The sequence below is a fragment of the Seriola dumerili genome, unplaced genomic scaffold (genome assembly GCF_002260705.1).
Source record: "Seriola dumerili isolate Sdu_G_001 unplaced genomic scaffold, Sdu_1.0 BDQW01000550.1, whole genome shotgun sequence".
NCBI lineage: Eukaryota > Metazoa > Chordata > Actinopteri > Carangiformes > Carangidae > Seriola > Seriola dumerili.
In genome coordinates this window covers 1,796,679-1,819,197 of record NW_019174805.1, presented here as the reverse complement: position 1 = coordinate 1,819,197, position 22,519 = coordinate 1,796,679, and the positions used below count along the sequence as shown (strand labels likewise).

The window sequence follows — 22,519 nt, the reverse complement described above, 5'->3', positions numbered from 1 at the left end:
CGGCTAGCTAACATGCTACCGTCAGCTCACCGGCTGTTACGCTAGCAGCTAGCTCACAAAAAACTGAACCTAAAAATGGACGTAAATGAAGCGGAATTTGATTTTGGTGTTCATTTGTGTTAAGTTTTGTACTTTTTCCACTCTTGTGATTTAAACTAATACCTACCTTTTTCGGAGCTTCTTAGCGGTAAACGTCGGTGAACCTGAGACAAAAAGGGAGGAGTAGTTCTGTCTCTGACCTGTAGAGGTCGCTGTGGAGACACCTGTTACCTGCCCGGTTTTGTTATTTTGATTTTGCCTTAAACATTTTCGTATTTTACTCTGCTTTTATCAGTGGCCGATGGTAGAAGAAGTACTCTGGCCCTTTACTTAAAAAGCACCATTACATTAATGTAAAAATACCGCGTGAGTAAAATCCTCCAGGTGCCCATATACACAATGAAACAACCTTTTCTTGCTGTAATCATCCCTCTTGTACATCAACCATCAACCTGTTCCCAGACACATATTTTTTTTTGTGCACAAGCCTAAAATGTAATGTATTAAAAATAAAAATGGCACTGTTCTTTATGTCTCCTTTGAAATCTAAAAAGTTATAATGTGTAGAAGAGATACCAAACCAAAGTTATAGGCACAAACATTACAGAAATGTAAGTTGCTGTTTTTTGTTTTTGCTCTTATTGCCACACCTATTTTAGCATAAAAAAGGGAATGTAAGGCCTCTATGTACTTCAGCTCTCTTACACAATATGACTCACATTTAAACTTTTTTCACTGCTAACACTACTGTTTGCGTTGAACAAACATGTTGGCTGCAGTGGTCAATTTAAGGAGAGCTAAGCTAAATAAAACAAACTGTGTAAATAATGAACATAATTCATAACTGTTATCAGTGTTTAACTGCTAGCCCACAACTGATCGGAATAAATTTAATGAATAACAAAATAAATGAACACTGGAATTATTATAGAGTCTTGCAATTCATGTATGTAGCTATTAATCAATTTATTGATTTGATTAAGGTTACTTAATCTGTTAATTTGGGCATTTTGGTGCAGAAGAATACTTCGTGCACGGATCCATTATACGTCTTAATTGCTTTTCTATTTGTACTTCAAGAAATTGTGGACATATGTTCTTCGATTTTTCTATAATGAAAGCAGGAAAGAATGGTGAATGTGAAATTTTGCATAAAAAATAACAGGATTTATTAATTAAACTTATTGTCACCTTCAGTACTTGGGTCATGGAAACCAAACTATTTTAGGGAAAAAATATTACAAACTCTGGACGGAATAAAAGCAGTCAGTTCCTTCCAAAAATGACTGCAATAAATTGAAATTTGTATTTTGCAGTTTTTCCAGTCACGTACGTCATCCAGAAGCGACGTACAGCTGTGTTTCTCTGGTGTGGTACTGCGCGTGCGCAATTACAGGAGTCCTTGGCTTGTCGGCCTGCTGTAGGTTACTGATCCTGTGAGGGGACACCGACAAGATGCAGAGCTGGACTCAGTTATATCGCTCTCTGGCCACGGTAAGCACGGATCTTTCTAACCCACGAACCAGCCTGTGTTGTCCGGGTCGGTTTCAGGCTTGTCTCGCAAGCGGTAGGGCCCGTGGATACTGGTGTTCTCAGATCCGCGGATCGGGCCTGGCTAGCGGGTCAGCTAACAGCTCCGGTTCGGTGAAATCATATGGAGAGGACGCAACGCCAGGCTCCACCGGGAAAACCTGCAATTTAGACGTGTTGTGGTTATTGTTGAAAAAGAGATGTCGCTCAATGTGTAATTCATAATGTGTCCAATTTTATAAGTTTTACTTTTATTCGGCGTGAGTAAAAATAAACAAAAAGACCCATATTTTAATAAAAATATCACTTTTGTTGAGGAAAACACATGCAACGTTAGCTAGTTCATAGTGCAAACAAATCATAAACGTTTTGAGATGAGGGATATCTGTCTGCTGGGTTAAAAGATCTCTACTAAGATTAGAGATTAAGTAGGTGAGTTTTCAGTTTTCTCTCCCTACAAAACACGTTAGCACGCTTAGCTAGTTAGCAGCGGTTACCTAACTCTTAACGTAAGTTATGTCAGAAGCTCAGCGACTTAAAGTAGCGTCCTCTCACAACTGTACGAGGTTAACAACCACCAAATTTCTGATCATTCCTCTCTGTTGAGAAACTATATTCAGTATTTCCCTTTTCTCTACTACTCATATATTGTGCCAAAGTACGTTTGGTCGCTAACTAGCTAGCAACCTGCTCAGCTAGAAATGCTAAACAGATGCTGGTTCAGTTCCCAACACTGACAGCTTGCACCAACTGCAGCTGTGTGTATGTTGTGGGCAAATGACATAGTTTATTGATGTATGAAATAAATGCAACCCCTAAGACTTAATTCAAATGCTAAAGCACTGGTACTTCTTATTTAATGACCTTAAAAAGTAGAAAAAAATATGCAGCAATTGTGGCATGTGCAATTAAATATTCTTAATGTATAAAACCAAAGAAAAGAGAGGAACGTGAAAATATTCCTTCTATTTGCCAATTTGTGTTTCCTTAACTTGGATTTATAACTCTTTATAACTTTGTAATTGTGGTGTTGACGGTGTTATGACAAAGTTTCCATCTTCCCCAAATCTGTTTTCACAGTGGTTTTCACTCAGCTGTCGTCAGTGTGTAGTTGAGCAGGTGAACAAAGACATTTTTAGTGAAGGAAATGAACAGAAGAAATAACAAGAGGAAGAGTTCACCTGTGAAATACTGGAAATAGACATTTGTGCTTGGAGAGAATAAGATCAGGAACAAAGATCTCTTTATATCAGAAGTGGAACTGGTTCGATTACTTTGACCTGACTGCTTTCATTCTCACATATTGTTAAACGTGTTTTTAGTTTTGGTTTGTGACACTCTTTTCCTCACTTGTGTTCTTCTGTTTGCTTCAAAGCGGAGCCACCACCTGCCCTGCAAACTGCACGGAGCTACAGCTGTGTCGGCCCGAACCTACGCTGACAAAGCAGCAAGTAAGACGACTGTAAATCTTATCACCTGTCTTCATTAGCGATATGTTCTCCTATGAACTTTAGCCACATGTTTGATAATTGTTGCCCCTTTAGCTGATACTGGACCTTCTCTTCACAAGAGATTTGTTCTCCAGCGGCACATACCAGAGTATCTGTCTGAGTTTTAAAATGTTTAGTATCGGTTTTTAATTGGTTGATGCATCCATTTCAACCACCCCCCTCATGTCTTATCTCTGTGCTCTGAGCTGCTGTGTGATAAACGTGTGATCAAAGTCACTGTGTTGCTTCGCTGTAGTCGATGCTGACGTCACAGTGGTGGGCTCCGGTCCAGGCGGCTACGTCGCTGCCATCAAAGCCGCACAGCTCGGCTTCAAGGTAACGCCCCTCCCTGACAGCTCATGTACTCAAATGATTTACTAGTAGAAATCAGATTTTCATTTTTATTTAATTATATATTTTATTGTCATATTATGGAAACACATCTGCTGGTCAGAAAGGGCAGAAACATTAATGCTGACGATGCATTTCCTTTGACAGACAGTGTGTGTTGAGAAAAATGTCACGCTGGGTGGAACCTGTCTGAATGTCGGCTGCATCCCCTCAAAGGTAAGTGAGTGGTTTTACGTCTGATCAGACTGATCTGTTTAAAATGCATTAAAGGTCTGATGTAAGTGTATAAACACGGTTCCTAAAGTTATGTTAAGTGATATTTTGTGTCTGCAGGCTCTGCTGAACAACTCCTACTTGTACCACATGGCTCACGGCAAGGACTTTGAAAGCAGAGGCATTGAAAGTAAGAGGCTTCACTGACTTTAAAGTTTAAGGTTTTGTGTTGCTCACTGGGGTCGGTACAGACACTAAAGTGGCTTCCGGATAGAGAACCGTTAAAGATGAGCTTCTGTAGCATCTTCACCTCAACATCCGTCTATAAAAAGTCAGAGAAGTTTGGAAAAATTCTTGTGTCTTCCTCTGGAGAAAACGGCAGCTAACTTTCATTTTCAGTGTCAAATAATCTGCATGAAAACAACTTAACAATTAATAAATTATCAAAATAGTTGGTGATTATTTTTCTGTGTAATCGATGAACTGTTTCCACTCTAAAGTGTGTGTGTGTGTGTGTGTGTGTGTGTGTGTGTGTGTGTGTGTGTGTGTGTGTGTGTGTGTGTGTGTGTGTCTCAGTTTCAGGCATCTCGTTGAACCTGGAGAAGATGATGGCTCAGAAGAGCGGGGCGGTCAAAGCTCTGACCGGAGGAATCGCACATCTATTCAAACAGAACAAAGTCAGACTTCTTTCTCTCTGTGTTTTAATGTTTGTTCACTAACGTCTCATTCACAGTCCGAACCACAGGTAATGGTCTTAACAGTGTGACATCGCCTTCCTCAGGTGACCCATGTCAATGGTTTCGGGAGGGTGACGGGTAAGAACCAGGTGACGGCCACAGTAGCAGACGGCAGCGAGCAGGTCATCAACACTAAGAACATCCTCATCGCCACCGGCTCCGAGGTCACACCCTTCCCCGGGATCCAGGTGCGGCTCAGTTTCACTTGTATTCAGTTAAAGAAATGTGTGAAATGAAATGTTTAACGCGCTGGTCAAACATGTGACAGTCTTAATATTGTTTGTATGTTTTTGTAGATCGATGAGGACACCATCGTGTCGTCGACGGGAGCGCTGTCCCTGAAGAAAGTGCCAGAGGAGCTGATTGTGATCGGAGCCGGAGTCATCGGAGTGGAGCTGGTCAGCATCACCTCAGCCTCATTCACTAAGAAACTCATTTATATGTTAGATAGTGACTGACTGATGAGATATGACTTGTCGTCGTCTTAGTCACGCACGTGTTTGACACTCCCGTCCTCCAGGGGTCAGTGTGGCAGCGTCTGGGCTCTAAGGTCACAGCGGTGGAGTTCCTGGGCCACGTGGGCGGCATGGGCATCGACATGGAGATCTCCAAGAACTTCCAGCGCATCCTGCAGAAGCAGGGCGTCAAGTTCAAGCTCAGCACCAAAGTCATGGGAGCCACCAAACGGCCCGACGGCAAGATCGACGTGGCGTGAGTAAAAACACTGAAGCCTCAGATCCCGTGAGGAGACGTTGAGATGTAAACTCCACAGGAAGCGGTTGGTAGTTAATATTAGGAGTGTTGGTGTGTTCCAGAGTCGAGGCGGCGGCCGGAGGGAAGAACGAGACGCTGACGTGCGACGTGCTGCTCGTCTGTATCGGCAGACGACCTTTCACCCAGAACCTCGGTCTGGATTCCGTCGGCATCGAGCTGGACAACAGGGGCCGCGTTCCCGTCAACAACCGCTTCCAGACCAAAGTGCCCAGGTAACCGCCGCGCTCAGGCTGACCAGCGGACAGTAACGATCCCGGACCCGTCAGCATCTCTGAAACCGTCCTCCGGCTTATTGATGATCACATGACCTCTACTGGAGTTATGAGGCCCCTTAGAATATTTAACAGTTTGATTAATCCAATAAAGATTTATTGGCTGCCATTTTTAAAGATTTGGTTCTGAAAGAATTACGTTAAATATGAGCAAAATCATCAGAACAGAAAATAATAATTTGACTGGGAATTTAAAGTTTTATCAATAACAACACAAATACAGTAAAAACATCAAATAGTTATTTATTACATAATGGAAAGGAAGTAACACTGATGCTCTCCGAGCTCCAGCTGCAAACAAAGAGAAAAATTACACAATAAATAAATAAATAAGAAGAATATCAGAAAATAATAATAAGTAATTATAATAATTACAAAATGTGAACAATTGACAAGAAAGAAGAGAAATGAATATAAAAAAAAATAATAAGTTATAAATCCCCATTATCCCATTCCCACCTCTCACCACTAAGATTATTGATAAAGTCAATTCAAGTTGTTTCATACCATGAAATATCAAATCTGTACATGCAGCCGATAAGAAAACTTAAATTCACATACATAAATATACATCTTCTTACATTTACCTGCTCTGGGTTACAGTGACGTGTGGTGTAGCATTGACCTTTGACCTGTCTGTCAATTATTCTCAAGACGTTTCTGTGATTGTGTGTTTTTTTTTTCCCCCTCCGTCAGTATTTATGCGATCGGTGACGTGGTCGCCGGGCCGATGTTGGCCCACAAGGCCGAGGACGAGGGCATCATCTGTGTGGAGGGCATGGCCGGCGGCGCCGTGCACATCGACTACAACTGCGTTCCCTCCGTCATCTACACGCACCCCGAGGTGGCCTGGGTGGGCAAGACGGAGGAGCAGGTCAAAGAGGAGGTGAGTCGTCCGCTGCGATTAATGTTTTGTTTAACTTTGTTTTCCTGCATGAAAAGTGAAAGAACTGTTTTACAGCCTCGCTCTCTCCTCCTCTTCAGGGCGTCCCGTACAGAGTCGGCAAGTTCCCCTTCGCCGCCAACAGCCGAGCCAAGACCAACGCCGACACCGACGGCATGGTGAAGATCCTGAGCCACAAGGAGACGGACAGGATGCTGGGAGCGCACATCCTCGGATCTGTGAGAGCAAAAAGCATCATGAGCGAGGGGGCGGCGGCTCGTCTTCAGCCCCGCGTCACAATCTGAGACTGACACTTCCTGTCTGTGCGTTTCTCCGCAGGGAGCCGGAGAGATGATCAATGAAGCTGCTTTGGCCATGGAGTACGGAGCTTCCTGCGAGGACGTCGCCAGAGTCTGCCACGCCCATCCTGTACGTAACACACACACACACACACACACACACACACACACACACACACACACACACACACCAACACAATAACACTGAACAATTGTAAGATACACATTTTTTATTTTTGTGCGTATCAGTTTTTCTGTTGATCTGTTAATTGACGTGTTGATTAATCAGCTAATTGTTTGAACTCTATTTTAAAACTTTATTCAACTCTGTAAAGAACAAATTTCTGACTTAAAGTGACAGTCAACCAGGAGACAGAGTGTTAATATGTGACTTCACCACTGAGCATCTGTCAGCAGAATGTAAACATTATAAAATGTTTGTGACACTATAATATAGTTAAAGAAATGGGAGAACTGTAAGTGTTTCTTAATGTACAGTATTTGTCAACAAATGTAACTTCTCATACGAGTGTGTCCATGTGGATTCACGTCATTGATAAATATATAATAAACATATATAGAACATATATAAACATATATAAAATGTGTTTATTCTACTTAGAAATGGGAAAGTTAAAGTAAAAGACACAAAGAAATAATCTGCGAAAATAAAATTGGTTTAAAAAAACAAACAAAAAAACATATTAACAGTTAAAACACAATCAGAGTGAAGTTAAAACTCAAACTAACTCTCTTCTTCCTCCTCCTCCTTCTCCTCCTCCTCCTCTTCCTCCTCCTCCTCCTCCTCCGCAGACGGTGTCGGAGGCCTTCAGAGAAGCGAACCTGGCCGCCTCCTTCGGCAAAGCCATCAACTTCTGATCCTCCAGCCGCTGTCGCACCTTCAGTGTACATAACAGAGGAGAAACAGGAAGCCGTGTGTCTGCGTCCCAACCTCCAGCCGACCCTCTGTACATCAGCACTGTACCACATCTAGTTCTAATGTTATTTAAATGTTGCAGTAAAATAAATGAAGGGGGTTTGGGCGGTAAATAAACACTGACTGCAGATCAGTCTTTTTTGAGTTTAAAGATCCCACATGAACATATGACGCACTTATTTACAGAACATAGAGATATACTTATTATCTTGGCTGCGGTTTCTCTTGTAAAGGAAGAAAGGAGTGTTTTTTGTTTTTCAGTTTTTTTACAGTGTAAAATGATGAAACACGACAAACCTGACGGGTAATCAGAGCGGGAAACTGTCGCTGCTCCACGATCCACACATTCAACTTTTCAGATTGATCTTGTTTTATTTTGTTTAACCAGGTGGGAAACCTGGACGAGACGGCGGCGATACAAAAACAAAATAGATCATTTGTGCAGGGAAAGTTTAAAACGTCTTCTCACGAGCTTCAGGCACATCTCACTGTCTTAAAGTTAAAATCACTTTTGATTTTAAATCAAAGTATGAAATCCTCTAATTTAAGGGAAAATAACTTAATTTAAGGAATAAAATTAAAAGCATAAACATGAGCTTCCTGGTCCTCTTCCTCTCACCACAGAACAAACTAAAAAAAACAGCATTTACCTTTTTATAACTTAAATCCAACACTTACTGTGACGACACTGATTTGGTCTGAAACCGAAGCTCAGCAGCAGATTTCTGATTTTAACTTTTTAAAATCGGTATGAATTCATTTTGTGGCGACGAGCTGTGAAAGCTGGGAAACTGTTTCCTGCTCTGATTACTTCACTGTGATTGGCTCTGGCCTGCTGTTGCTTATCTCACTATTTAAACCAATAAATGCAGAATCCATTAAATAAAACTTCAGTGTTTGACTTTACGTCGACTGACAAGTTTTTGTTTACAATCACTTCCTGTTCAGGCCTCGGTCTGTGTGATGTGTCGCTGGACCACAGGAAGGTACAGGTGTGTTCACAGCTCAGACTCAGTGATTTATTCAGACACTTTTAATAACTTTATTGTCCTGTAATCTGAAGACACAGTCAGACAAAGTGTAAATAGTGAGTCATGTCAGACAGAACCTTCGTCTTCATTATATTTGTATTTCACTGAAATACAACAGTAGACAGTAAACACGTTGCACTACAGCTCTGGACTCACTTCACACATTTGTCCTTGGCACCAACTTTAAGATGAAGTCAGGCTTTCAGTGTGTGCCATTAAGAAATAATAGAAAACTACAGAAAATATGAGTCAGGAAACAGCTGGAGAAACCAGGAGATCTGAGTGAAACTGAAAAGTTTGAAAAAAACTGCATCAAAGTGTCCGTCTTTTCTTAATGTAGAAAGTTTCAGACTCCATCAAGTTGCATCATAACAGATGGTAGATGATGGAGCCCGTCCAGAGCACAGACTGCATTGCATCTGATCTGCAGCTGAAGCAGGAGTGGCGTGTTACTGTGGGACCACATGAGGGCGCCGTCGCGTGGATGTTACCGTGCACAAGTCGTAGTATTTATTCGCTTCATATTGTTGCTCAGGTGCAGTAATGAAACTGTCATCTTCATTCTGCTGCATGTTGAAGAGACGCAGATTCATTTGTCACTTTCATAATATTCACTTTATAATAACAGAGACATGTTAAAAACACAGAAAAGATGAACATACAGAGCAGTTTGGGTGGGAGGAGTCAGTCAATATGTTTGTGGCCTTTCTAAAACACTGGTCTGCACATGTTTCAGTTATGGTTGGGAGAGATACACCTAATGATGGTGCTAAGATAGTTTATTTTTAGTTTAGCACTAGAGAAAGACACATCTGAGGCGTTAGCTTTGCTAGTTGCTATTTTTTTTGGCCAGAAAGATTGAAAAACTGATTTGACCATAAAAACTTTATTGAGACGCGTCAGTGAACAGACTTCCTTCTGTTTCATGACTCAAACTGTATTTGAATAACTTGTATTTTAGCAGCAGAGACTCCACCTCTGTTTGAACACTGACTACACAGAGGTGTGTGTGTGTGTGTGTGTGTGTGTGTGTGTGTGTAGCAGGTGTGGTGGCTGCTGCTGCAGGTTGAAGGAGACACACTTGAAGAGGTGAAGATGGCCGACTGAAGTTCAGCAGCAGCAGCAGCAGCAGCGACGTTCAACAGCCGCCTGAACAAACGGAGAAATGAGATTTAAATAAGATAAAACCCTTCGTTCCTCTCAGGTACCGTCACCGTGGTTACCGCTGTTTCTCTCTTTCTCATCCACAGTCACTTCTTCACTTTCATCTGCTTCTGTCTTTCAGGTGATTCTGACACTTTCTCGTGTCTGTGAACGTTTGTTTTGTTTCCCTTTCTCCCTCTTTCCTCCTGCTCTCCCTGTTTCTTCCATCTTTCCTTTTCTTCCTCCTCTTTTTTCATTCTTTCTCTCTTTTGTTTCTTTCTTTCTGCTTCCTTTAATTTTTCTTTCTTACCTCTCTCTTTTATTCTTTTATTTATTTTCCTCCCTCCCTTCTTTTCTTAGTTTTCACCTGTTTTTCCTCTCTGTGTTTTTCATCTCTTCTTCCTCCTTCTTTTCCCATTGCTTGTCTTCTTTCTTTCCTTGTTTTCTTCTTTCACTCCCCTCTTTCTTTTTTCTTCCTGCCATCTTTATGTTTTTCCTTCCTTCCTGTCTTCTCCTCCTTCTCCTCTTTCCCTGCTTCCATTTAATTTTCTTTATTCTCCTTTCTTTCTTTCTTTCTTTCCTTTTTGTCTTCTTCCTTTCTGGTTCTCCGTGTCCTCCGTGTCCAGCAGCAGAGACAGACCCAGTCTCATGTTGAAGTGAAGTGTAAACAGCTTGTGGCCGTTTGTGGACGTCAGTTAAAGAGAAACATGTTTTTTTTCCAGCCACATGATGAACCACATGATGAAGTTTAAACGTTTAACCTGCTGCAGTGAAACTGTTCAGCTCAGTTTCTTCATCATGACGCAGCAGCACAGCGCATCAGTTCATCTCTGAAGGTCTGACACTTACTCTGTTCCCTCTTCATGAGACGTTACAGTGTCTTTAAAAGAAGATAGAAACTCTCTATTCTCCACAGCCTTCGTTTAATCTTTTAAACTTACACTTTAATGAGATATTTTCTATTTTTATGATCATGTTTTTATACTGTTGAGCACATTGTTTGACCTCTGTGTGTGATAATGTGCTAACTACTAACTATGTGTGACTATGGGAAACATTCATGTTTCTCACTGGATGAACCCTTTTGACTTCGAGGTTCCTCTGACCTCCCCTCTAGCGCCACCATGAGGTCGACATTTTCTTGTTTTTTGCTGAAATATCTCAACAACTAATGGACAGATTGCGCTGCTAACGTGCCTGAAGACTCTTTAAACAAGATAGAGCTTTGTTTCAAACATGAGAAGCTGATGAAATATTCATTTGGACGTCCTGGTTTTGGTCGAGAGAAAGGAACTGGGTCGGTTCCCTGACGGCAGCTTCATGTCCTGCCGTCTGAGATTCAGCGGTTGCTTCACTTTGTTTACAGTTGGATCTTTAAGTAAAGATTGTGACTCTAGTTTTCTTGCTCCAGGCGATCAGAGCAGAACAGGAAGTGGGCCTGTTTTTGTCACGGGCCACTTTCACTGTTTGAGTAGACAAATAGCTGTTTGGAGAGAGGCCCGTGATGATGATGATGGTGATGATGGTGAGGATGATGAGGGTGAGGATGTGTGTCCCTGCTGATTAGAGTGAAAACAGAGCTGGATGTAGACGGAGGGCGGAGACGTTTCCTCTCTTTGATCAGTTCTGGGTTGTTTTTGGGAAAAGTCTGGTCTTTCTGTCAGACGTCACTTCCTTCCTCCTCCATCGTTGTATTCTGAGCAGCGCAGGTCAGGAACACTTCGGCCTCAGCCGCTCGTCCGGAGGGAAGGATGTCGACGTTTCTTTAAAACTCGTCATCAGTGAGTAAAATATTTCACTCACAGCTTTAATCTGCGAGATGTTTCTTTGGCTTATTGGCTTTGGAAAAACCTGTTGATCGAGAGGACCAGAGGGTGTTTTGCATTTATTATTAAGGATTCTTGATGGTTAATGGGTAAAAACAGACAGTTTCAGAGAAGTGTAGTAGTGTAGTTCTGCAGTGATGAATCTTTTTTTTACCTTTTTGTATTTTTAGTTTTGTTTTTCTCTTTTGTTTTTGTGTTTATAGCTTTTAAAAAAAGACATGTTATGTATATATCTTTTACTTTCTGGAGGATCTGATCACGACACGTCCTTTAAAAAGAGAGATGACTTCAGTTATACACGCTCTGATGAAGGCCTATTGATTACAAATAAAGTTCCTCAACAAATTGACACGTGAGGTGATTCTTCTGCTGTTCAACTTTGGAGATTTTTCTTTTGTTAAACCAATAACGAGCCATCTTGATATCTCCGGATCTCATTACCATCCAATCAGATTGAACCTCCTCTCTATAGGAGTCACTGGTGCATGGTGTGAACTTAGTGTCCCATTAGAGACCGTGGGAAGCTAACAAACTTAGCAATGAAGTAAGCTAACTCATTGTTAGCAAGCTCGCTAACTCAGGAAGCTTCACTTTCCCTCTTCAATGACTTTTTATAGAACGAAATGGTTTGCGGTGGTGAACGATATGTCAGGGGAAAGTAAAGAAAGAGAGTAGAGAGAAGCTCCACCAGCTACAAATGCCCCTGGAGGCCCCCACCCCACCTAAAATGACTATTGTTTCATGGTCTTTTTTGTGTCTTTTAATGGAGCTCTTTGACTTTCAAACAAGAAACAATAAGATTCACTTTATACAGAGGCCCAGACCCTCATCAATCAGTAATCCATACATCCAGTCCATAATTGAACTGGAGGATTTCTGCAGCAGCATTTGGATTGGTTTCCTGTTCCTACTCTGTGTTGTCTGAGTTCTTGTGTTCAAGTTCATTTGTATTGTCATTTTCAGACATATGTCAATATCCAGACACACAGTTACGTGCGTATTTGCTCCCGGCCCTGTTAATTGAACGGTGTTGTGTTATCAGAGTGTGAATCAGTTAATGTGCTGCTGCTGTTTGTTCATGGTGGAGGCCTGAAGCTGGAATCCACTCAGTCATGTCAGCAGAGTTTGATGGATGTAATGTTTGTTTGATTTCCTACGTCACTGTTGTTAGGAAACCTCCAGTTTGATGATGATGATGATCGGTATCGGTATCAGCAGCAAAAAAAACCCCAGTATACTCACTGGTGTGACTTTAAAATGAACGCCTTATGATTGCTCTGGTGGCCGAATAGTTGCAGCACACGTCGCATCAACAGTTCAATTCTAGCTGTGGACCTTAGTTGTACGTCGTACTCTTCTCTCTCCCCGTGTTTCCTGTCTGACTCTTCTTCTCTTGGTTATCTAATAATAATTTTAAGTATTGTAAATCCAGTGTTGTAACTCGTGACACTGGTGACGCCTCCCATGACCACGAGAAAACCTCTCTCGCTTCCAGAGCTCCTCACCCTCTTCATCATGCCTCCCACCCATCCGCCAATGCCACATTCATCTAACCCAGCACCTAATGCTTCAGCTTCATGGGCTCCACCTGTCATCTCCACCACCTCCACCCACACTAACACCACCATCAATCCAGCTGCCGCCGCTGCCGCCAAATTCTTCAACGACCTGCTGGACCAGATCCCCTGTAAGTCACCAAACAGCAGCTAAAGCAGAATATGTTAAGTCTGGCATGTCTTCAGTCTATCAGGGCGGGATCTTAACAATGACCAGGAGGAATGATTACAGCAAGTAAAACCTGTTTCAGTGTACACATTGAGAAATTGTGAACCTCGCCTTTAATGCAGCAGTATCTTTGGTCTGTGTGTATGTGCACGACACAACAGATACCTGATAACTAACCGTGTGCTCGTCTCGTCTCCTGCAGTGCCACGATGGGCGATCTACACCATCTTTGCGGCCGGTGTTCTGCTGATCCTGCTCTGCTGTCTGTGCATCTGCATCAAGTGCTGCTGCAAAGGGAAGAAGAAGAAGCGGCAGCAGAAGACGGGTGAGAACATCAACCTGAAGGGGGTCAACGGGAAAACCACCACAGCTCTGGTGAGTCCCTGTGAATCTCAGGGATATCAAGATACCGGAGATTTGGTCGGTACCAACACCAATGAAATTCACGTTGTTGTTCCTTATTAAAACGTTTAAAAGTGCAGGAACCCGAAAATCTGCTGGTGTCAGTTCTGACTTCAGTTTCACCTGATGTGTTTCCTGTGCTCTGACAGGTTCAGCCAGATGTGGCAGATGTGGACTACGGTTCGACCAAGAAGCAGCGAGGAAGGCTGCTCTACTCTCTGGAGTACAACGCCGCTCTGTCTGAGGTGAATCAGTCTCTGACCAAATGCAAATCCCTCATGAATACTGACATACGTTTTGCTCGGGGGGGAGAATAGAGGCGGCGTTACAAGCAAACAATGATCAAATTTGTTAAGCATCATCGGTGCCTCTGGTGCCAAAGTCAAAGACGAGATATTGTTCAGGAACACATCTGCAGCTTTTGTAGGTTTTGTTATAAATCTAGAAATCAGTTGATGTGGTTGAGATGAAAAGAGATCAGAATATTCAGGGTTGATATCGGGGAAAGACGACCCAGATTGTGAGCATCTTTCAGCCAGACCCTCTCCTTCAGGTTAGGGTTAATACCGCCTCAAATCTTAACCATCTAAGATTTGGGTTGATCTGTATCCCAACCTTTTCTGGGAAAAACTGACTGATGAGTAAGATCAGCGCTTTACTAAAGGTCTGTTTTCTGTCGGTCTGTGCAGCTCATAGTCGGGGTCAAACAAGCCGACAGCCTGATGGCCATGGACCTGGGAGGAAGCTCGGACCCGTACGTCAAAGTTTACATCTGCCCCGACAAACCCAAAACCTGCGAGACCAAAGTGTTCAGACACACGCTGAACCCCGTCTTCAACGAACAATTCAACTTCCAGGTAAGAAGTGGCCGTGATTCCATCGAGTTTAAAGATGGTCTTTGAATCTGAAGAAATCTGCAGTTTAAGACACAAAAACAACACGTTGATCTCCCCTCGCTCTGGTTTTGTTTAATATTTAACCTGATGAAGTTGTTCTGCAGGAATCACACCTTCCTACCGCTGAGCTTCTAAACCTGAGCGATCTTCCCCCAGATATCCAAGTCCTCCCTCCTGAAGTCGACGGCGGTGATGAAGGTGTTCGACTTCAACAGATTCTCCAAACACAACATCATCGGCGAGCTCAGGGTGCAGCTGTGCAACGTCGACTGGAACCACGTCATCGAGGAGTGGCAGGACCTCGCCGAGCCCGCCAAGTTCGAGGTAGAGCAGCGAAAAACGGAGCGACCAAGAATCCAGACTCAGAGTGGACGGACATACCGACAAACAAAGATGATGCTGTCATGTATAATTTTACCTCCTTAGTTTAGTGTTTTGCACCAGATTAAAAGTCAGAGGATCAATATTTTTGAAATTCATCCTCTGGGAAACATGAACCAAATTTCATGGCGATCCAAATCAATAATTGTCGAGATATTCACCCTCTGGGGACCATGAATGTCTTTATAAAACCTAATAAGATCAATCAATAGTTAAATAAAAAAGGCTGAGTGCTCATTAAATACATCTGAGTGAATTCAAGTACAAAAGCAGGAATTTTTATTTGTGTGTGTGTTCGCTGCAGGAAGAAGAGCTGGGCGAGATCTGCTTCTCTCTGCGTTACGTTCCCACCGCCGGAAAACTGACAGTGGTGATCCTGGAGGCCAAAAACCTGAAGAGCATGGACATCGGAGGATCCTCAGGTCAGACATCACAATCACTCACAGCCACAAAGAGATGAAATCAGATTCATGAATGGAAACATACGAAACTCTGATACCTGAATGTTTTTCTTCCACCTTGGTGTTTGCAGATCCTTATGTGAAGGTGCAGTTGGCTCTGGACAAGAGGAAGTGGAAGAAGAGGAAGACGTCCATTAAAAAGAAGACGCTGAACCCTTATTACAACGAATCCTTCACCTTCGACGTGTCATTCGAACAAATCCAGGTGAGACTCAGCAGATACGGGACTTTCCAGGCTGATACTGTTATTATTAATTAAGATAATCTGATAATGTTTTTATCAGCTGTTATTAATAAATTTACATAAACACGTAACACAATCAAACATTTGATGTCTTTCGAACACGGATCTCTTCAGTTAAGACATGTAACGAGTGGATTGTTTTATAAACTAATGAAGACGTTGTATTTAAATGATCTCATCCTAATATGTTTTTGTATTTATAATAGTCTTTTATATATATATATATATATATATATATATATATATATATATATGTATATACAATATACATATATATATTTAAGTATATGCTGCATTACAGAAAAAATATTTTGCTTTAATAACAATTTTATTTATTTAATTATGACATAATTAATGCCTTCATAAATAGGAAATGCATATAACAATGTGAAATTTTATTCACTTTATTTCTTTAAATATTTAATATTTAGATTTTAGAAGAAATGAAACCAGAACTGTGTCTGGACTGAAATCACCCGTGACTCTGTTGTCGTCCTCAGAGGGTGAACCTGGTGGTGTCCGTGTGGGACCACGACGCCATGACCCGAAACGACGCCATGGGGAAGATCTTCCTGGGCTGCGACGCCACGGGGAACCAGCTGAGGCACTGGGCCGACATGTTGTCCAACCCGCGGCGGCCGGTCGCTCAGTGGCACAGCCTGCTGTCGGCCCAGCAGGTCAACTCCACCCTGAGCCTGAAGAAGAAGATCCCCCTCCACAGCAAACTGCCCTTCTGACGGAAAACTCACGGCGGTCCTTCGCAGAAAAAACATTTCACTCTCCAGATGAAGAGATTTAGATTTTATCTATCAGATTGATTACTTTGTATTTAAAATGAAAGATTAATTATATTTTACTATTGAATCATAAAGTGATATCTTACATGAGCACTTCTTTCCTCCTGTATGAACTGTATCGTACGTCAAAGCAAATTTCATCCTCAAACTGTTTGAAGAGTTTGCTGTAAAAATACATATTAAATATCATGTGATCACATCCACCGTATGTGTCCAAGTCTCAGGGCAGCCGTGGTTCTCAGTGATCCTCAGGATGTTCGTGGAGGAAAGACGAAGCGAATCAATCCACGTCCTGGAAATCCTTGAATTCTGTAGTGAAGGTTTTCCAGCCAAGTCCCCGTCGCAGAAATGAGAAATTTAACCAAAACTGAAAACTGAAAAAAAGAGTTAAACACCGGCGTCAGAACTGGGATTCTGCAAAACAGCAAATAACATAATGATAAGTAACTTTACGATCATTTTGGAGGCTGTAGTTTGTATAGTATAGTTTATACAGAGAGGTGTTTGTTATTTATCTTTCTCTCATTGATATAAAAAGGGTGGAATAAATCAAATCATAGAAAAAACTAGAACCACCTCCTCATGGTCGTATCCCTCCGCCACTCAGACTAGTTCCAGGTCTCATCCCTGTTTATCCAGAGTCACAGAGAATATGAACCATTTGTGTGAAATTTGGTCAAAATTACTGACTGAAGTCTTGAGTAGCTACTAACAAGTGTTTTCTGAGGTCACTGTGACCTCTGACCTTTGACCACCAAACTGTAATCAGTACACTGCTCAGGTAACGGTACAAAGCTGCAGGTGTTCTTGGCAGCCAGCAGAGGAAGCTACAGCCTCAGTAACGGCTCCTCGCCGTCTGCTCTGTGCATGGCCACATCACAGGCGTCATGGTGACGTAGTGACATCAGCTGTCAACACAACAAATTCACCAAAACAAACTCCTTTGGCCCGTGAACCACTGATAATGTACAAACAGGAAACAGATTAACTACATGAAGTAGAACCTCTGTCTCTAATATTGAATATATACAAAGGTCTAAACATCAAAAATACATTTGTTATACATGTGTAATGTGATGTACTTTGTAATTTTGTGAACCCCACAAAATGAAGGGGTGTGTTAGAGAGACAAAACGAGCGGTGGCTCAACCACTGATGGAAAAAAACAGTAAGATTAAATAGACAGAACTCTTTTAAATGTATTAAGGTCGAAAGATTTTCATCATGAAAGATGGGAACATATTTATCTTCAAAGCATGTCCTTTCCTTTACAGTCATTTTAAATCATTTTCTAAACTTTTACCCACTTTCCAACAGGACAGTAAATGTCCGAACACGTCCTCTGTGCTGCTGAGGTGCCTTCGAGCAAGGCACTGGACCCTCAGCGGCCCTGGTGCCTGCAGCACGAGGTCTGTGCGTTCATGGCCTCTCCCCTGATGGATGAAGGTTTAAAATCAGATCAATCAAGCTGAGCTCAGCGGGCGTCTCCTCCTGCTGCTTCAGACCTCCAGAGATCACCTTCATTAAACAGTCCCTGAGCTCCGGAGACAGCCGAGGGGTTCGTTTGATTTTAACTCCGTCAGCTCCCTGATGCTGAAATACAGCCTCATTTTATCTGCAGAAGGAAAAATACACCCAGTGTAGAGTAAATGAACACCTACTTCAGTTTGGTTTGGGTCTGTTTTCCTGGGGATGGTGTATACGTCCCTTCGACATCTCTCATTTACAAAGATACTCAGACCCTTAATTCAACACTTTGTAGAAGCCCCTCTGTCTTTACAAGCTTTGCACTTCTGGATCTGAGCAGTTCGTCCAGTTCCTCTCCAGCAGTGTCTTCAGGTCTCTCCTACTTCTCTCAGATACTTCTCTCCCTGGTTGGTCATTTGCTCTAAAGCTCCATGTTCATGCTGATAAATGATTTTCAGGCTTATTTTTGCCTTTATTATAGTTACAGTGAGAGAGAGACAGGAAAGGCAGAGGGGAGGGGAGAGAGGGGATGACATGCAGCAAAGGGCCACGGTTCGGACTCGAACCCAGGCTGCTGAGGTAAAGGACTAGGCGCTGTACCAGGTGAGCCACTGAGGCTCCTCTTAAGTGTTAATGTTGTTAGTATTAATGGGAAAAGACACAAGTCACTTCACCAGTTTGATGCTTTTTATTTCTCCATTTGTAGTAACAATACGTTAAACAGTTAGAACTGAAACATACATCACGTACATGGAAAAATTAATTTCTTGTGTTATACACCTGTACTAATTAAGAGAATTAGTACTGTTACTATTATAGTCGGTAAAATGCACACTTGCACAATCTCCTTCACCAGTATTGGATGGTGCTTTGCAGTTGTCAAAAAAAAGTTTTCCTGCTTTCAAGAATTTTTGAAGGCTGTCCAGGGAGCACTCCTGCACTTTGCCATTCTTGTCATTCTTTGCTATTGCAGCACCATTCTTAAAGGGTTTACCATTGTTATTCAGGCAGCAGAAGGCATGCCACAAGTAGTCAGGGATGTTGACACGGTTCTTTACCCAGTTTTTTTCAGAGGGAATTGCACCGACCAGAACGTAAGCTTCCCTGCAATTTGCTAAAATTATCTTCAGTGTCTCCTCATATTTCTTCCAGGACCCGCCGTTCAGGTCTGCGTTCTGTGGAACCACGTTGGTCAGGGTGAAAGTGGCCTTGCAGCCATTTCCTGCAGAACAGTGATGGAGAGATTCAGGCGAGAGAGTCACAGTAAATTAGACGAGAAGTAAACTGTCAATTTGTGGATGTGAAAAAGGAGTTTGGAAAATAATGGATGTATATGGTGGATGGATCAGAGAGAGACATTTCACTGCTAATGTGCCTTGAGACTAGACCATGTGTGCCTGGTGGTGGCTGGTTCATTCTGTTTATAGTTATGGTTACATTCATTATTACTCACCAAAATGCATTGTGGGTATCCTTAAGGTCTAATAAACATAAACAGTGCCTTTTCTTCCTCTTAAAACATTTTCAAAGAGAGTTTAGTCCTTTGAAGCCAACATTGTTGACATCTGTGTCTGCTTTGGTCAAAAACTCCACAGGATACCTTTAAAGCTCCTCCAGTGTAAAGGTCTCTGTCCATGTGTAGTGTGATTATAGATCAGCTCTAGCTTCTATATTAATACTGTGAAAGTATCAAAGCCTCAGTCCAAAGAGAAATGCACACAGCCTGTATTCAGAAACTGAGCCTTAAAACCAGCCGTCAGGACTTCTGGAACTTTGTGATGTCACAACAAAGCAGTCACCAAGCCCCGCCCACCTGGACCCACCATCCAAACCTTGCAGGATTTGGTTTCTCTGAGTGTTTTTACCTGAAATCTGCTTTATTTTTATTGGATCACTCAGAAAACAAGTCAGCCAATCAGAAGAGAGGCTCAGAGCCTCCTCTCCTCTGATTGGCTCACCGACCTGTTGTTACTAGAGCTCCAGAGAGAAGCCTGAGAGAGGAGATGTAAAACTACACTGAGATGGTTTTTGGTTCTTAAAACCACAAATATATCTTCTTATGGATCAACACTTCAAATAAAACACAGAAGAAGAAAAGATGGAGCTTTAATTCAGAATAATTGTTAAATATGAAAATGCGTGAATATATGTGAATATTTTGGTAATTTTTTCTGATCTCCACTCTTCGGTTATATGCAACATGCTGACCCAAACAAACAAACATACAAACAAACAAACAAACAAACAAACAAACAAACAAACAAACAAACAAACAAACAAACAAACAAACAAACAAACAAACAGTAATGTCCAGCCTTCCTTACCTGCATGGTGTAGTTTGGGATTGAGGTGACCACGGTTGTATCCTGATTTTATCAGACCATTGTAGTCGTCATTCACCGCCTGTTTCTGTCCTACTGATTCTAAATCGACAGGATGCTTCTTCATCAAATCTTCGGCAGTCATCATGTTCTTGTTCCACCTGTTATTTACCAGCTACAAGGAAAAAGATCCACATGAGAGAAATCTCAGATTTAAACGTCATACTGATTATTTATTGAGCCAAATTTAAGCAATTATATAATTTACAAAATAATTGGTAGATTTCCATTATCTTACATTTTTAATTGTGTATTTGCACATGCACATATAAACATGTGTGGTGTACCTGAGGCTCTACAAACCACCGGTTCTCCCGGGCACATTTATCACTCTTCTCAAATTTATAAGCAGAGTAGACAGGAATACGCCTGGCAGTGTCGTACAGCGTGGCAAAGTAGTACCTGTTTGTGCAAAGATTGAGTAAGAAACTTTTGAACTGAACTTTGATTCAGATTTGACTGATAGAAAAGAGTTGTGTCTTACTTGTTTTCAAAAGTCTGGCAGATGTTGACGTGGTGTTGGGAGGTCTGCAGGTCTGGCACCGTTTTTTTGTAGAAGTACTTGATGCATTTCTGCATAACGAAGAAACAGACAACAATGTGAACCACTTACAGGTTTATCATTCAGCTTACGTTTATGAAAGTAGAGAAACACACAAACCTTAAAGTCTGGCCGAACATTTGCGTGGACAGAAAAGATGAGTAGTAGGAAACCGCATACAGTCACCAAGCTCTGCATTCTGGACTGAACCTTGTATCACAAACCTTTCTCCGCACCAATGAACCAACACAGAAACAAACAGGATATGTATTTTAAACACAGCAACGTGTGGTGACAATACAGCCACTATATGAAGGTGCCTGCTTTATATACAGTAATTAGAGGAAGGAACTCATTCTGTTGTTAACATACATGCACTCATATGGTCAAAGCCTATAGTTGATTCTATAAAGAAGGAGTACTGTATGAAAAGCCTTTTACTTATTTGGTCAAAGGCTGCAGCCATTGCAATAAGGAAAAGCAAAATTTGCAGAAATTGCAACGGTATCAAGCTGTTATGGAAACTGGTGGTCAGTACCATCATCCTCAACTTCCTCTTACAGCTAGAGCAAAATGCACTTCCCTCTGCACATTCATTTAAGAGTTACAGAGAGTTTACTATTCAAAGTATAACATGACAATACAGAGAATCAAATGTGAAAGTATAACAAAGTAAAATGAGTAATAAGCAATAAATGCAAGGAGTAATGAGTAGTAATTAAACATTTTTAAAGTAACTGCATTTTCAGAGAAACATAAATATAAAACATAAAAACAGTAAAACATGAAAACGAGAACATATGGATCATGAGAACATATGGATCATAATGAGTATAACTAAATGCAGCAGTTGAGCATAACAATGAGCGCAACTTTAGTTTATCAATAAATGAATATATATATAATATATATAAAAGGGAAAAAAGGTGAAAATGTAAAATATAGAAATAAGTACATATGGAAATAAAGTAAAACTTGAGTAATTACATGAAAAGTATATTAAAAAGAAGAACAATAAAGTAAAAGCACATAATTAAACAAACCTTCCAAAGTCAATAAAGCTTCAACAGTAGCTGCCAACATCCAGTCATCTGTCTGAAGGCGAACAGTGCGCACTCTCTCAACTACCCCAGTTTGTGGTTTTAATGGGTTTCTTGCAGAAACAATAAAATTCTCGGCAGTGGTTCTTAAAATGTGTTGCATGTCACACATTGTGACTAGCTAACCACAAGTGAAGACCAGAGTGACGTACAAGTGGGCCAAAGCTTCACCTTGAATTTGAATTTTGAATGTTGTCGAAATGTAAATAAAAGTAAAATTAATCACTGTAAATCTCATGTTCTGTGTCATTTTTAATCAAACTTAACTCACAAATTAAGTCTAAGAGGTCCAGAGGCTCACACCACGGTCTTTCCTCTGGTGCCATCCACTGGACAAACTTTACACTTTTTTTATTTTTTATTTTTTACACTGCTAGCATCCAGATCACCCTTGTGCTTCCTGTAATGAGCTCTCGTCCCACTGGGCTGCCACAGACGTTCAGTCTTATTACCGTTTTGCACCTGGTACCTCAGAGGGTGATTTCCAGGAGGCAGCGGTGATGAGCTGTGGAGCTGGAGGAGGCTCTTTGAGATGCAAATGTCCCCCGCTCATCCATGCAGCTCCACACTGACACTTCACACTTTACATCATACAAGAT

At 41.6% G+C, this 22,519-nt stretch overlaps 3 protein-coding genes across 3 annotated transcripts; 2 read left to right on the top strand and 1 right to left on the bottom strand.

The window, feature by feature from the left end:
- The first annotated feature begins 1,425 nt into the window (after positions 1-1,425).
- On the top strand, positions 1,426-8,431 carry dld (dihydrolipoamide dehydrogenase). The gene is made up of 14 exons (XM_022764621.1): positions 1,426-1,533; positions 2,945-3,020; positions 3,316-3,395; positions 3,558-3,626; positions 3,744-3,813; positions 4,200-4,300; positions 4,405-4,548; positions 4,657-4,758; positions 4,881-5,071; positions 5,176-5,346; positions 6,103-6,292; positions 6,391-6,528; positions 6,629-6,718; positions 7,402-8,431. Exons 1-14 carry the CDS (start codon positions 1,495-1,497, stop codon positions 7,465-7,467), a joined length of 1,527 nt encoding a protein of 508 aa, XP_022620342.1. The 5' UTR covers positions 1,426-1,494; the 3' UTR covers positions 7,468-8,431.
- A 3,004-nt stretch (positions 8,432-11,435) lies between these two features.
- Positions 11,436-16,599, top strand: LOC111235994 (synaptotagmin-1-like). Its single transcript, XM_022764575.1, has 9 exons — positions 11,436-11,480; positions 13,021-13,212; positions 13,453-13,625; positions 13,802-13,897; positions 14,342-14,509; positions 14,705-14,872; positions 15,234-15,351; positions 15,462-15,595; positions 16,135-16,599. The coding sequence occupies exons 2-9, from the start codon at positions 13,041-13,043 to the stop codon at positions 16,369-16,371; spliced, it is 1,266 nt and encodes a 421-aa protein (XP_022620296.1). The 5' UTR covers positions 11,436-11,480; positions 13,021-13,040; the 3' UTR covers positions 16,372-16,599.
- A 1,981-nt stretch (positions 16,600-18,580) lies between these two features.
- Positions 18,581-21,907, bottom strand: LOC111236026 (endonuclease domain-containing 1 protein-like). Its single transcript, XM_022764615.1, has 6 exons — positions 21,864-21,907; positions 20,941-21,044; positions 20,764-20,852; positions 20,567-20,681; positions 20,223-20,394; positions 18,581-19,120 (listed from the first exon to the last, which is right to left on the bottom strand). The coding sequence occupies exons 2-6, from the start codon at positions 21,016-21,018 to the stop codon at positions 18,684-18,686; spliced, it is 891 nt and encodes a 296-aa protein (XP_022620336.1). The 5' UTR covers positions 21,019-21,044; positions 21,864-21,907; the 3' UTR covers positions 18,581-18,683.
- Between the last annotated feature and the right edge of the window lie 612 nt (positions 21,908-22,519).